This window comes from Electrona antarctica (genome assembly GCF_951216825.1).
Source record: "Electrona antarctica genome assembly, chromosome: 2".
Classification (NCBI taxonomy): Eukaryota; Metazoa; Chordata; class Actinopteri; order Myctophiformes; family Myctophidae; genus Electrona; species Electrona antarctica.
This window is the reverse complement of record NC_136807.1, coordinates 51816509-51832279: the sequence shown is the minus strand read 5'-3', so window position 1 is coordinate 51832279 and position 15771 is coordinate 51816509. Positions and strand designations below refer to the sequence as shown.

At 39.9% G+C, this 15771-nt stretch overlaps 1 protein-coding gene across 1 annotated transcript; it reads right to left on the bottom strand.

Annotated features, from left to right (window-relative positions):
* Positions 1-2469: 2469 nt before the first annotated feature.
* On the bottom strand, positions 2470-14640 carry LOC306934038 (uncharacterized protein). Its single transcript, XM_079516467.1, has 3 exons — positions 14513-14640; positions 10718-12365; positions 2470-4202 (listed from the first exon to the last, which is right to left on the bottom strand). Exons 2-3 carry the CDS (start codon positions 12354-12356, stop codon positions 2545-2547), a joined length of 3297 nt encoding a protein of 1098 aa, XP_079372593.1. The 5' UTR covers positions 12357-12365; positions 14513-14640; the 3' UTR covers positions 2470-2544.
* Between the last annotated feature and the right edge of the window lie 1131 nt (positions 14641-15771).

The window sequence follows — 15771 nt, the reverse complement described above, 5'->3', positions numbered from 1 at the left end:
CATTTCATTTCACTTCCTCATTCAGCAACCCTTTACTGCCACCTGCTGGACAACAACTCAGAATGTGTACATAACCATTTGAGAACCCCAGCATCTAAAATTCCAGCCAGGGAACATTATCCAATCTACAGTGGTGGAAAAACTACTCACATATTTAGTTATTCATATTATGGGCACAGTTTAGTTACAGTACGGTAACAGGATAGGTGGGCAGACTGGGCACCAAGGAAGAGTGGGCACCTCTGTATTAAATTGGCTATTTCCCCCCCAAATATATATAAAAAGGTTTGTTTTTAAGAAAAGTATACTTTGCATGATTAGAAGAACATGCTTTAACATTAGACAATTAAGGTCTAATATTTCTACAACTGCTACAAAACCTGTATATCCAGTCATGTTGGGGCGTAAACAAGAAGTTCAAGGATAAAATTAAGACTGATAATGTACGGTGCAGTGTACAGTATGTACAGTATGGTGAAATGGTGTGTGTGTGTGTGTGTGTGTGTGTGTGTGTGGGGGGGGGGGGGTAACTTATTTTTTACAGGGGCCAGTTTCAAATTGCAGCAACCCGTAGGTGCTCTTTGAAAGCGGTCTTGAAGGAGTCTAGGGATTCACATCTCTTAACGGCTGTTGGTAGGGCGTTCCACATTTTAGTTTAGATGGTTTAATGACCCAAGTGTTACAAGGAAGGACATTTCAAGTTCTAGGAATACAGTCAGTCTGTGAGACACGAGGTCTCTGAACAACAATATAATACATAAAGAACAGTCTGGAACCATGTGCAACCCAGATTCGGCACAAACAAGGGACTAAATTCTTTTCGCTCCTATGCCACCAAAATGTGGAACGCCCTACCAACAGTCATTAAGACATGCGATTCCCTTGACTCCTTCAAAATCGCTCTCAAAGGGCACCTACGGACGGCTGCAAGGAAGGACATTTCAAGTTCTAGGAATACACTGTGTCAGTCTGTGAGACACAAGGTCTCTGAACAACAATATAATACATAAAGAACAGTCTGGACACTGGATAATCTCCTCATGAACATTTATTGGAAATCCACCAAATATAAATATTGTATTTTCCAATTTTTCCATTGTTTCAAACATCAAAATCTTCCTCACTAGCAAATCCCAGACATGCAAAACATGCTGTCACAATTCCACATGAGATGAACACCAACATATACTATATGAAGGTCATCAATGTGACAACATGTTGTACTCCAGAACCCCCAAATCACAAGTCTTAACTTATACCCTCTATACTTAAAACAGACCTGAGTTGGCACTGTACTTGGTACGCTCTTTTTCACCCCTTCTACACAAAATCTCTTCGACAAAAGTAGCAAATCTACAAGCTCACAACGTGTAGCATTGCTAGGCCTATCAGAATTATTACATGATCGCCTAATCACAATTATTTTTGCATAATCATCAATGGTTTCCATGTTGAAAAATGTCATTACATTTTCAAACATTTTTCAAAAATAGCAGATCTACAAACACATTGTGACGTGTTGTAAGCTTGTGTAGATCAACTATTTCTGCTATTTTGTACAAGAACAAAATATTAAATGTGTCAGTGATTTATTTGTATATTTAAGTTATTAATCATATCTGTCCTGTGCAATTTATGATTACGAAGTCTAAAAGGAAAACAGAAATACAAGTTGTAATGCCACAAACACAATTAAATCATTAATCACAATTATTTGTGTATCAATTAATCGTCAACTTAAGTTTGTAATCGTGACAGCGCTACGCATTGTAATGCTTTGCGAGTTTGTAGATCTGCTATATTTGGTGAACGTTCCCCAGAATAAGGATGCTAGGGTTCAAGTGGTTATAATGTCTGCATTGAGAGAACAATTCACAGAGTTTACAGTCATATGATCATTATGTACAATAACTGATTTATTTTGTCCGTCTGCTATGGTTGATAACATTGATTTGTAGATATTAAATGCTGTACATAAGATAAAAGATAACATAATATAATCATTGAAAAATCACTGCATTTCTATTTGCACTATTAAATGTTCTAGTATATTAGTACAAGACTGACATTAACATTATGGTGTATATATGTACACCATAGTATAGCATATATGTATAGTTTATATGTATAGTGTCATTATATAGATATGTTCTAGTTATAGTTTATATGTATAGTGTCATTATATAGATATGTTCTAGTCACGTTCTTAGCTTACGCATGTTTCGCGATAAATGCATTTTACATATGTGATGTATTCCCATGCTTTTTGTTCTTGCTTAATGTAAGTCGCTCTGGATTAAGAGCGTCTGCTAAATGCCTAAATTGTAAATTGTAAATTGTAAATTCCTGGTAGTTATCAATCTTGTCAATGTTGAGTGCCATAAAATATTAATATCAACTAGTCCCAATTCCAAACAGACAGGAATATATTTTAAGCTAAAAAAAGACTATTTGGCTACAACTCAGACATGGAAAATGAAGTGTTTGTTCTATACACACATTGAGAGAACAATTGAGAAAAACATCCTTTTGGTGCGGATTAGTCTAATCTGTGTGATTGACAGGAGATATGATCAGAGGAGCAGAGTTTTTACCATAGATAATAAGACCAGGACCGAATAATGGATAGAGTTTCTCAGTGAAGGTGCAGCCAGTGAAAGAGTAGAGATGAACTCTGGTCTCCACATCATAGAAGGAGACCAGACCCTCCTCATAATCCACAAACACTCCCACTTTCTGGAGCTCCTCTCTTATAGGGAGGAGAACATCAGGGTCAGCTTTAGCCATGTACTTATTTCCATTACTCAAACCTATAGTCCACACACCATTGTTGGGACTCGGTGTGAAGCCTCTCTTCCTGTTGATGGACTCTCTGGCCACTCCTAAACTCCAGACAGTCTTCCCTTTAACCTGAACCTCATAGTAAAACCTTCCTGAGGAGAAGCTCTGTTTTCCCAAGACATTGACATAACCAGAGAATCTCTCTAGGTTGTCAGGGAGATTCTTCTTTACGTTTCCATCCCTCACTTGTTTTCCATCCTCAGACAGGATGAGGAGGGGATTTGCTGTATCAGCATCCAGAGTTACATCCACCTCATATAGCTGGATTCTCCTCAGCTCAGCATCATGCAGGTTCTTCTCCATGAGTGTCTTCTCCAACTGACATACAGCTGTCTTCACAGTCCCCACAGCTGTCATCACAGTCCCTGCATATGAGGACTGATGGACATTGACCTTTGTCCAGTCCTTAGTGGGTGGAGGGGAGTTGATGGATGTGAAGTTCTGGAGGAGGTGGAGGTGGTCTTCAGTGTGTGAGAGCTGCTTAAGCTCAGAACTTCTCTTCTCTAACTCTGTGATTTCCTGTTGAAGATCTTTGATGAAGCCTTCAGCCTGTTTCTCTGTTGTTTTCTGCTTCTCTTCGATCACATCAATGAGCTCAGATTGTCTTCTCTCAATACAGCTGATCAGAGCAGTGAAGACCTGCACACTGTGTGCTGTCTCTCTGTCTGCATCTTTCATACTGAGCTCTACTGAGCGTCTGACCTCCTGAATCTTCACTTGTCTCTCCTGGATCATCTGCTGAACTTCAGCCTCTGTCTTTCGCAGATCAGCCTTCTTTCCTTCACATGCCTCTTTCAGAGATACAATCTGATGTAACTTGTGGTCTGACTCAGTGCAGAACTGACAGATGCACATGTGGTCAGTCTTACAGAACAGCTCCAGAGGTCTGTCATGTTTCTTACACAGAATGTCTTCCAGGTTCTTCACAGGGTCGATTAGTTTGTGTCGTTTTAACCCTGCGAGTCTCAGGTGAGGCTCCAGGTGAGCGTCACAGTAGGAGGTCAGACACACCAGGCAGGACTTCAGGGCTTTGGGTTTGGTCTCAGTACAGACGTCACAGGAGACTTCATCTGGTTCAGCAGGTTCTGGGTTTGTGCTGGAAGTTTGTCTCTGCTGCTTTGACTTCCTGAACTGATCGGCCATCTCAGAGAGGACTTTATTAACAGAGAATTTTGGTCTCTTTTTGAAGGTTTCTTTACATAGCGGACACCGACACACATTACTAGTATTCCAGTAATGTGTGATGCAGGTGTTGCAGTAGTTGTGTCCACATGGAGTAGTGATTGGATCAGTGAACACATCCAGACAGATAGAACACAGGAGCTGCTCTTCAGACAGGAGACTGCTGGCAGACGCCATTTCTACACACAGAAAATAAAAGTGAAACAATTTTAGTTTTGGATGCTACTTCTCACAGGTATCTGAGTATCTGACTAATTGCCTAAACAAAGTGAGTGACACCCACAGCCACAATACTAGAGTGGGCTAGAACAACGATCTGGTACCAACCACTTAATAAAAACAAGCATGGGTAAATTCTCCTTCTACAGCACTGCCACCCAGACGTGGAATGTCCTGAGCCCTTCCCGCAAAAATGCAGATCACTGTTTTTTAAAACAGGCCTGAAAATCTTTAGACAGGTGATTATCAATAGGCCAAAGATTTTATTTTCTTTTTGCATAGCACCTTTAATCAAACATCAAATGCAGCCCAAAGTGCTTTACATAAAATAGAGAACAAAAGAAAAATAACATTTATAATATTAAACCAGATTAAAACCAAGATTAAACAACATTATTAATGTTTAACATTATTATTAAACAAATTAAAAGGAAAGGAGGCAAGATCAACAATAAGACACAAGAAAATATTCACTACATGACTTTTAGAAGGATTACAGACTCTCACAGATCTCACACCTGTTCATTCACTTTGATATTTAACCACACAGACTACCTGTCACCTATTCAGATACAAAGTACAAACTTTACTTCATTATAAGGAACCACACAGACTACCTGTCTGTCACCATAGCTGGATGTGGCCTACAAAACACACACACACACACACACACACACACACACACACACACACACACACACACACACACACACACACACACACACACACACACACACACACACACACACACACACACACACACACACACACACAGCTCAGCTCAGCTGAAATCATAAAAACGCTAATAGACTGCTTATATTTGGGGAATATGAAATATGGGTTTATGGTCGTCATGTCACTGTGTGAGGAAAGAAACATCAGGATTAGAGTTTAATAGACAGACTGACGGAAGCAGGTTTCCTTGTTAGGATAATAAATCATTAAGTAGCCTACTTACCAATGTTTAAGTTGTACAGTTTGTGTAAAATGTCTTGTTGAAAGGTTTTGTAGAGTACTAGAGTCTAGTGTCGCTGCCACCAAACTGTTCACTATGTTTTAACTTTCGTTTCACTAGATTTCATTTCATTTCCTCACTGAGGAACTCGTCGGTGGGCTGTAGCTGTTAACCCTTTACTGTCTGCTGGAAGAACAACTCAGAATGTATACTCAACCATTTGAGAACCCCAGCATGTAAAAGTATCAGTACTGCAATGGAGAACTACTTTGTTACTTAAAGTCAGGAATTCAAAATGTACTTGAGTAAATGTACAAAAAGTATTGGCATCAACATGTACTTAAAGTACCAAAAGTAAAAGTACGCTAGTCATTGTGAAGAATGTCCCATTTCAAGATTTCAAATGTATAAACATCCTTTGAAAATAGCAGATCTACAAGCTCACAATGCGTCACATCCCGACACATTGTGAGCTTGTAGATCGGCTATTTTCAAATGGCCAAAATGTTTTGTCTAGTGTTGAGGACTGAAGTGGTTACTGTATGTTTTGTTAATAATAATAATCTGAATCTACAAAGTAACTAGTAACTAAAGTTTTCAAATTAATGTAGTGGAGTAAAAGTACAATATTTGGTAGAAGTAAAACTATTGGAAATTGGAAGTACAGACTCAACTCAGTTCCAGTTTGCTAAGTGTAAAAGCCTGGCCCTGACCTCCTAGCTGGGAACATTATATTTGCTCTATAGAAAGATGAAATAAATAATACATAAAAAATGGCACATGATTTACTGTGAAAAAAAGAATTGAAATGGAACACTGAGTGGGGAGAGTTAATGTATGGAGAAAAAACAAAACAAAAGTACAATAATGCTGTAAATGTTTATGTTCACTCTCCTCCCAGTTCTGTACAACTGTATGAATGAGTGTGCTTATCAATAAACAGAATTAAAAAAAGGAAAAAAAGAAAGATGAAATAAATCTATCTGACACTAGACATATTTAGTTATTCATATCATGGGCACAGTTTGCTCAGGGGGCGGTGGCTCAGGGGTAGAGTGGCTGGATGGCAACCGTTCGAACCCGGGCTCCCCCAGAGTTAGTGTCTAAGTGTCCTTGAGCAAGACTCTGAACCCCTAATTGCTCCTGATGTGCTGGCTAGTGCCTTGCATGGTTTCTGCTGCCATCAGTGTATGAATGTGTGTGTGAATGGGTGAATTGATGCACAATCTATGTAAAGCGCCTTGGATAAAGGTGCTATATAAATGCCCCATTTACCATTTATCACAGTTTAGCTACAGTACGGTAAGAGGATAGGTGGGCAGACTGGGCACCAAGGAAGAGTGGGCACCTCTGGGTTAAATTGGCTATTGAATGTAAAAAAGGGACTTTAAAAAAAAAAGTAGTCTATGTATGATTATAAGCTACATCTGTATATCCAGTCATGTTGGGGCATAAACAAGAAGTTGAAGGATAAAACTAAGTCTGATAATGATGTACGGTGCATGTTCACATCATGTATACTTTACATCACATTGAACATTTTTCAAATAATTTATTTTTCAACATTTAACGACAACAGAGCCAAGGTACCCAGGTGTCCCTAGTGCCCATCTATCCTGAATCCCTTTCGACGTCATGGACTCCGAGGGCCTAAACTTTTATTAGACAGGTGGTCCTTAATTATAGTAATGATTATGTCCTGATTGTCCTGTGACCCCCATAGTAAAATGATTTAGCTCCCCATAAATGTGCTGCAGGAGAAACTCAGTGGTGACACTAGGGTACATGTTTGTATGGTAAAACATTTCCAGTGACTTTGAATCAGTCAAATTGTGTCACCCTAACCTGATGCCTCAAGGCAGAGGTCATCACCATGCTGGTTTAGCTACAGTAGCCCTGAACGACCACAGGTCTATGTAGATAATGTAGGTCTATGTAGACATTTTGATATTCTGTCTCTCGAACATGTACAGTATAAGGATAAATGTCCACCTACTTTTTACATCTGTAAACTGTCTGTCTGTGATGTGACAATAAAGTTGATTCTGAACAGGAGGAGGCTATAAGGATAGGCCTATCGGGTGGTCAGTGAAGGCTGTCGTCTGTCACTGTGAGCTGTGAGGCAGATTGATTGACTGAAAATGTTATTAAAAACAGTTCAAAAGTACAGGTCAGTACAAATTCTGCCACGAGGACAAAACCAGATAAAGCACTAAGACTTGTTTACATCAGGGTCCCCCATTTACATTTCATCAGAACATTTAAAGACTTACAAATATACACTTCTACACTTCTACCATCAGAGGACACTGGCACGAGTAGTAACCTGTGGGGCTGGGTAAATGTACTGTATTTGTATTTATTTTTATTCTCTATCACATCTTTGTGATGTACTGTCTTACCTTGTGGGCCACGAGCCTGTAATAAAGTTTATATATATACACTTCTATGAAAAAATGAAAAATCATCATATTCAGTTTTAAAAAATGGTAAAAGTGTACAGTATAGAAACATTGGGGAGGGGGGGGGCAGTTTCCAATTGCAGCAACTTGTAAGTGCCCTTCGAGAACGGTCTCAAAGGAGTTTAGGGATTCGCTGTTGGTAGGGTGTTCCACATTTTAGTTTTGATGGTTTAAAAGACCCAAGTGTTACAAGGAAGGGCATTTCAAGTTCTAGGAATACACTGTGTCAGTCTCACAACATCCATGATTTTACACAAAAACTATTTTCTATTTGAGAACTCCTATTATCTCCAACTGCAGGGGGCACCAATGGGCTCAGTATTCAGTCCAGATTATGCAGGCATTGCCTTGGGCTTCCTTGAACACAATTCAGTGTGGCACAACAATCCTTTTGCCCACAATTATGTTGTTATTTAAGAGATGTATTGATGATATTATCCTTATCTGGCAAGGTACTGAGGAAGAGCTTCATAGTTTTGTGTCCTACCTGAACAATCTGGCACCTACCATTAAATTCAATATGGAATTCAGCAAACATGAAATTCCATTTCTAGACAACCGTGTACTTTTTCAGGATGGCAAATTGTCCACCACTCTGTACACCAAACCCACAGACAAGAATAGTCTTTTACATGCCACTAGTGCACACCCCCCTGCTTTGAAGAAAGGTTTACCATATTCTCAATTCCTTAGACTGAAACGAATCTGTAACAGTCAGTCAGATTTTGAAAAAGAGAGAAACTTTGTTGAAAGAGGGTACCCCAAAAAATGGCTTGACTCTGCTTTAACTAAATTGAACAATCCAAAGCAGGTTGCACAGACTAAAAAGAAACATTCATGTGCCTGCATCACTATTTATAATCCTTTGAGCAATGATATACGTAGCATCCTAGAGAAACACTGGCATGTTTTGTCAGCTGACCCTGAAGGTGCCAAAGTGTTCACTGACCCTCCTCTTTTCTCTCATTATAGATCTCAAAGCATCAGATTCATGGTGAAAGCAGACTGCTGCATACCCCCCCAGCAACACACAGGGCGGTTGGATGGAGTCTCCGGCTTCTACCCATGTCTACATTGTGTGGCCTGTAAAAACTCCAAGAAAATGAACACATTTACAAGTGCAGTTACTACAGTAACAGACAATACACTATCAGACAATTTGTGAATTGTAGTTATTCTAATGTAGTCTACATGATTACATGTAAATGCAATCTACAGTATGTAGGCAAAACATCTAGGGCAGTCCGCACACGCATCATAGAACACATGAGTGCCATCAGACGCAAGGACATCAAATCTCCTGTCGCAAGACATTTCATGGAAGCCGGTCACTCCATAGCAGATCTGTCTTACAGTTATTGAACAAATTAAGAAATCTAGAAGAGGTGGTGATTTACTAAACTCCTCCAAACTGAATCTAGATGGATTTATTATTTACAGTCTGTCAATCCAGGTGGCTTGAATGAAGATCTCTCCCTCCAGTGCTACCTATAAGGAAAAAGTTATTTTCAAAAAGTGTCAAATTAGTCTGTCAACATGTGATGTATGCAGTATTCTTGTTTCCTATATAACTGTGTGAATTTGTATATCTATTCTGTAATGTCCACGCCCCACCATCTGGTGATGTCATCAATTAGTAATCAGCAATTCTCAGCACCTGAGCTATATTGTTTTGGAGCTCTTTAAGAGCAAGTTCTTTGTCTGTGAAAATCATATAGCACTGACGAAGGTCCTAGGACTGAAACGTTTGCTTTTTAATTGCACTTTGAGCACAGAGCACTTTATGAGCATGATAAAATAAAGAAAAAATATTTTCCTAAATCTCAGTTTAAGGAGTTTTACTTCTATTTTCTATACGGTGAGCGAGTCTTTTCCTGTCAAAGTTTCCCTTATGTTTTTGAGACCACCGCTACCGTAGTCAAGTTTGGAAAGAAAAAAAGGACGAAGAAAGGCGCAACAGTTTTCTCAGTGCTTCAGTCTGTGAGACACAAGGTTTCTGAACAACAATATAATACATAAAGAACAGTCTGGACTATGGATAATCTCCCCACATTCCACATTTATTGTAAATCCACCAAATAACAATATTGTATTTTCCATTATTTGAAACATCAAAATCTTCCTCACTAGCAAATCCCAGACATGCAAAACATGCTGTCACAATTCCACATGAGATGAACACCAACATATACTATAATGTGACAGCATATGTTGTTGTAACCCAGAGCCCTAAGTTGGCACTGTACTTGATGCGCTTTTTCCCCCTCGACCAAAAAATCTCATCACCAAAATTAGCAGATCTACAAGCTCACAACGTGTAGCATTGCTTGGCCTGTCACAATTATTACATGATCGCCTAATCGTAGTTATTTGAGATAATCAAAATTATTATTGCATAATCGTTGTCTATACATTTTCAAAAATAGCATAAATAGCAGATCTACAAGCTTACAACATGTTGAGAGTGACGTGTTGTAAGCTTGTAGATCAACTATTTCCGCTATTTTGTACGTTTTTTTGGAAAGAACTAAATATGAAATGTGTCAAGTGATTTATTTGTATATTTAAGTTATTCGTCATATCTGCTCTGTGCAATTTATGAATTATGAATAGAAGCCTAAAAGGAAAACAGAAATACAAGTTGTAACGTTCCAATCTTCAACGCCATAAACACAATTAAATCGTTAATCGCAAATATTTGTGTGACAATTAATCGTCAACATAAGTTTGTAATCATGACAGACCTATGCATTGCAATGCGTTGTGAGCTTGTAGATCTGCTATCTTCGGTGAACGTTCCCCCAGAATAAGGATGCTAGGGTTCAAGACGTGGTTATAATGTCTGCATTGAGAGAACAATTCACAGAGTTTACAGTCATATGAACATTATGTACAATAACTGATGTATTTTGTCCGTCTTCTATGATTGATAACATCATTACTACTGTACATGAGAGACAATGTGCAATTTGTGATTACAAAGCCTAAAAGGAAAACAGGAATACAAATTGAAATTGAAGGGAAACAACCTTTTGGTGCGGATTAGTCTAATCTGTGTGATTGACAGGAGATATGATCAGAGGAGCAGAGTTTTTACCATTCTTATTAATACATGGACTGAAGTATGGATAGAGTTTCTCAGTGAAGGTGCAGCCAGTGAAAGAGTAGAGGTGAACTCTGGTCTCCACGTCATAAAAGGAGACCAGACCCTCCTCATAATCCACAAACACTCCCACTTTCTGGAGCTCCTCTCTTACAGGGAGGAGGACTTCAGGGCCAGCAAGAGACTTGTACTCATTTCCATTCCTCAACCATATGGTCCAGTAACCATCGTTGGGAATCAGTGTGATTGATCCCTTCCTGTTGATGGACTCTCTGGCCACTCCTACTGTCCAGTCAGTCTTCCCTCCAACCTGAACCTCATAGTAAAACCTTCCTGAGGAGAAGCTTTCTTTTCCTAAGACATTGGCATGAAGAGAGAATCTCTCTGGGTTGTCAGGGAGATTCTTTTTCATGTTTCCACAACTCACTTGTTTTCCATCCTCAGACAGGATGAGTTGAGGATGTGCTGTATCAGCATCCAGAGTTACATCCACCTCATATTGCTGGATCCTCCTCAGCTCAGCATCATGCAGGTTCTTCTCAATCTCTTGACTGAGTGTCTTCTCCAGCTGAGCCACAGCTGTCTTCACAGTCCCTGCAGACTGATATGCAGACTGATGGACATTGACCTTTGTCCAGTCCTTGGTGGGTGGAGGGGTGTTGATGGATGTGAAGTTCTGGAGGAGGTGGAGGTGGTCTTCAGTGTGTGAGAGCTGCTTCAGGTCAGAGCCTCTCTTCTTTAACTCAGTGATTTCCTGTTGCAGATCTTTGATGAAGCCTTCAGCCTGTTTTTCTGTAGTTTTCTGCTTCTCTTCGATCACATCAATGAGCTCAGCCTGGCTTCTCTCAATACAGCTGATCAGAGCAGTGAAGACCTGCACACTGTCTGCTGTCTCTCTGTCTGCATCTTTCCTGCTGAGCTCTACCGAGCGTCTGACCTCCTGAATCTTCACTTGTCTCTCCCGGATCATCTGCTGAACTTCAGCCTCTGTCTTTCCCAGCTCAGCCTTCTTTCCTTCATATGCCTCTTTCAGAGATACAATCTGATGTAACTTGTGGTCTGGCTCAGTGCAGAAGTGACAGATGCACATGTGGTCAGTCTTACAGAACAGCTCCAGAGGTCTGTCGTGTTTCTTACACAGAATGTCTTCCAGGTTCTTCACAGGGTCGATTAGCTTGTGTCGTTTTAACCCTGCGAGTCTCAGGTGAGGCTCCAGGTGAGTGTCACAGTAGGAGGTCAGACACACCAGGCAGGACTTCAGGGCTTTGGGTTTGGTCTCAGTACAGACGTCACAGGAGACTTCATCTGGTTCAGCAGGTTCTGGGTTTGTGCTGGAAGTTTGTCTCTGCTGCTTTGACTTCCTGAACTGATCGGCCATCTCAGAGAGGACTTTATTAACAGACAATTTTGGTCTCATATTGAAGGTTTCTTTACATAGAGGACACTGACACACATCACTGCTGTTCCAGTAATGTGTGATACAGGTGTTGCAGTAGTTGTGTCCACATGAAGTGCTGATTGGATCAGTGAACACGTCCAGACAGATAGAACACAGGAACTGCTCTTCAGACAGGAGACTGCTGGCAGACGCCATTTCTACACACTGAAAATAAAAAGTGAAACAATTTTAGTTGGATGCTACTTCTACAGGTATCTGAGTATCTGACTAATTACCTAAAAAAAGTGATTGACACCCACACCCACAATACTAGAGGGAGCTAGAACAACGATCTGGTACCACACACTTAAAAATAGGTAAATTCTCCTTCTACAGCACTGCCACCCAAGTGTGGAATGCCCTGACCTCCTCCCTCAAAAATGCAGATCACTGGGCGTCCTTTAAAACAGGCCTGAAAAAGTGAAAATCCACCTTTCAGCAGGCCAAAGGGAGAGGAAATGATCACTTCTCCTTTAGACAGATGATTACCAATAGGCCAAAGATTATTTTCTTTTGTATAGCACCTTTAATGACATCAAATGCAGTCCAAAGTGCTTTACATAAAAAAGAGATCAATAAAAGAAAAATAACGTTAATAATAATAAACCAGATTAAAAACAATAATATCAAAAACATGATCAAGACCCACTTTTCTCACACCTGTTCATTCACTTTCACATTTAACCACACAGACTACCCAGTCACCTATTTAGATAGATAGTAGATACGCACTTCAATAAGGAACCACACATACTCTACCTATTGAAAGATAATATACTAATGTACATTTACAGGTAAAGCTAGAGCAGGGCTGTGCAGAGAGCACTGGGGGGGCAGGGGCTCAAACTCCAGAAAGTGTGTGTGGGCGCGTGTAGCGCGTGCCGATTTTTGGGGGTGGTCTTTTTGTGGAGTCCTTCCCTTGTGCCTTTTCATGTCATTGGACAGTAAACTAAGCAACATGTTCTCATTAGTCTGAAACTAAAACTGACTGATGGAAGATTAAAAGATAATTCATTATGATAGTGGAATTCATCATTACTTGTCAAATGTTCGTCTTGAAGGGCCAATGGCACTTATCGGCCCCCCATACAAGCACGTATTGGTCCCCCACACAAGCCCTTATTGGCCCCCACATAAGCCCTTATTGCCCCCCCCCCCCCCCACACACACAAGCCCTTATTTGCCCCCCACACAAGCCCTTATTGGCCCCCCACATAAGCCCTTATTTGCCCCCCACATAAGCCCTTATTCCCCCCCCCCCCCCCCCCACATGTCCTTATGTGGCAAAAAAAAGAAAACTTTTGTTTGCCCTTTCCAAAAAAAACTTTTTTTTCCTTCTTTTTTTTTTTTTTTTAGAGAAAGGGCACTTTCTGCAAAAAGGCAGGTGCTCAAGCCCCCCTAGCCCCCCCCCCTCTCTGCACATGCCTGAGCTAGAGTAAAAAGTGGGTCTTTGCTTTTAAAGCTATATGTGGTCGTTACCTGTCTCACGTAATGGGAGCTTGTTCCAAGCCAAATTGGTCTATAAAAGCAGAAAGATGCTTCCACATGTTTTTTACAATTCATTTTTGGCACCTCGAGGAGGCCAGCAGCACTTAATGACCTAAGGAGACGTGTTGTGCAGACTCTTAAATGATAGTAGATTTTATATTTGCTTTTTACGTTATTGGATTCTTGGATAGGCTATTGCATTTTAGATTAGAAGTTTTATATAAATCAACAAAATAATTCAGTGTTTTTAATGGCACCCTGTCTGTTTAAACCTGTGATCAGGCTGAAAGGTTGAATAAACATAAAACTGTGTTGGAACATATTTGGGCAGGCTTGGTGCTACACAACTTATACCTCAAAAACAATTAAAGGTATTTTTTAATCCTAAAGGTTACCGGGAGCCAGTGATGTTAAAGATGTTAAAACTGGAGGAATATGTTATTTGAGTAAGGCAGAGGGGCAGACAGACAGACAGACAGACACACACACACACACACACACACACTGCACATGGATCAAGGTCTGTGTGTGTGTGCTGTGCTGTGCTTCAATCGCACACACGCAGCCGCACGCACGCGCATGACAGACGCACACGCACTCACGTCTCTCACACACAAACACACACACACACACACACACACACAGCAGCTCAGCTGAAATCATAAAAACGGACTAATATAGCTTAATTAATTACATTTAGGCTAAATAATTTGGGAAAGTGAAAAACGGGTTTATGATGGTTAGAGTTTAATAGACAGACTGACTGACAGAGGCAGGTTTCCTTGTTAGGATACATCATACTACTAACTAAATGCAGTACTTACCAATGTTTAAGTTGTCGGTATGTGTGTAAAACGTCTTGTTGAAAGGTTTTGTAGACTTTTATTGAAAGGTTCTGTCTTCTGTAGACTCAGAGAGTATAGCCTAGTAAGCCTACTAGAGACTCTATACTATAGAGAGTGTCGCTGCCACGAAACTTTTATCTGTTGACTTTCGTTTCTCCAGATTTCATTTCATTCCATTTCCTCACTGAGGAACTGTAGCTGTTAACCCTTTACTGCCACCTGCTGGACAACAACTCAGAATGTGTACACAACCATTTCAGAACTACAGCATCTAAAATTCCAGCCAGGGAACATTATCCAATCTACAGTGGTGGAAAAACTACTCACATGTTTATATTAAGTAAAAGTATCAATACTGCAATGGAGAACTACTCTGTTACAAGTATAAGTCCGGATGTACTTGAGTAACAGTACAAAAGTATTGGCATCAAAATATGTACTTAAAGTACCAATAGTAAAAGTAGGCTAGTCATTGTGAAGAATGTCCCATTTCAAGATTTCAAATGTATAACCATATTTGAAAATAGTCGATCTACAAGCTCACAATACGTCACATCCGACGCATCCGAAGCTTGTAGATCGACTATTTTCAAATAGCAAAAATGTATAGCCTAGGGTTGAAGACTGAAGTGGTTACTGTATGTTTTGTTATAATAATCTGAATCTACAAATTAACTAGCAACTAAAGTTTTCAAATAAATGTAGTGGAGTAAAAGTACAATATTTAGATCCCAGATGTAGTGGAGTAGAAGTAAAAGTATTGGAAATTGGAAATACTCAATACAGACTCAACTCAGTTCCAGTTTGCTAAGTGTAAAAGCCTGGCCCTGACCTCCTAGCTGGGGACATTATATTTGCTCTAAAGAAAGATGAAAAAAATCTATCTGCCGCTAGACATATTTAGTTATTCATATCATGGGCACAGTTTAGTTACAGTACGGTAAGAGGATAGGTGGGCAGACTGGGCACCAAGGAAGAGTGGGCACCTCTGTGTTAAATTGGCTATTTTTCCCAAAATATATAAAAAAGTTTGTTTTTAAGAAAGGTATACCTTGCATGATTAGAAGAACATGCTTTAACATTAGACAATAAAGGTCTAATATTTCTACAATTGCTACAAAACCTGTATATCCAGTCATGTTGGGGCATGAACAAGAAGTTGAAGGATAAAACTAAGTCTGATAATGATGTACGGTGCATGTTCACATCATGTATACTTTACATCACATTGAACATTT

What these genes read in the sequence shown, in the direction of transcription:
- LOC306934038 (XM_079516467.1), bottom strand. Translation starts at nt 12,356, where the DNA reads ATGGCGTCTGCCAGCAGTCTCCTGTCTGAAGAGCAGTTCCTGTGTTCT. An exon ending in GATCATATCTCCTGTCAATC is followed by an intron (nt 4,203 to 10,717) that starts ACACAGATTAGA and finishes TTCTGTGTGTAG; the next exon opens with AAATGGCGTCTGCCAGCAGT.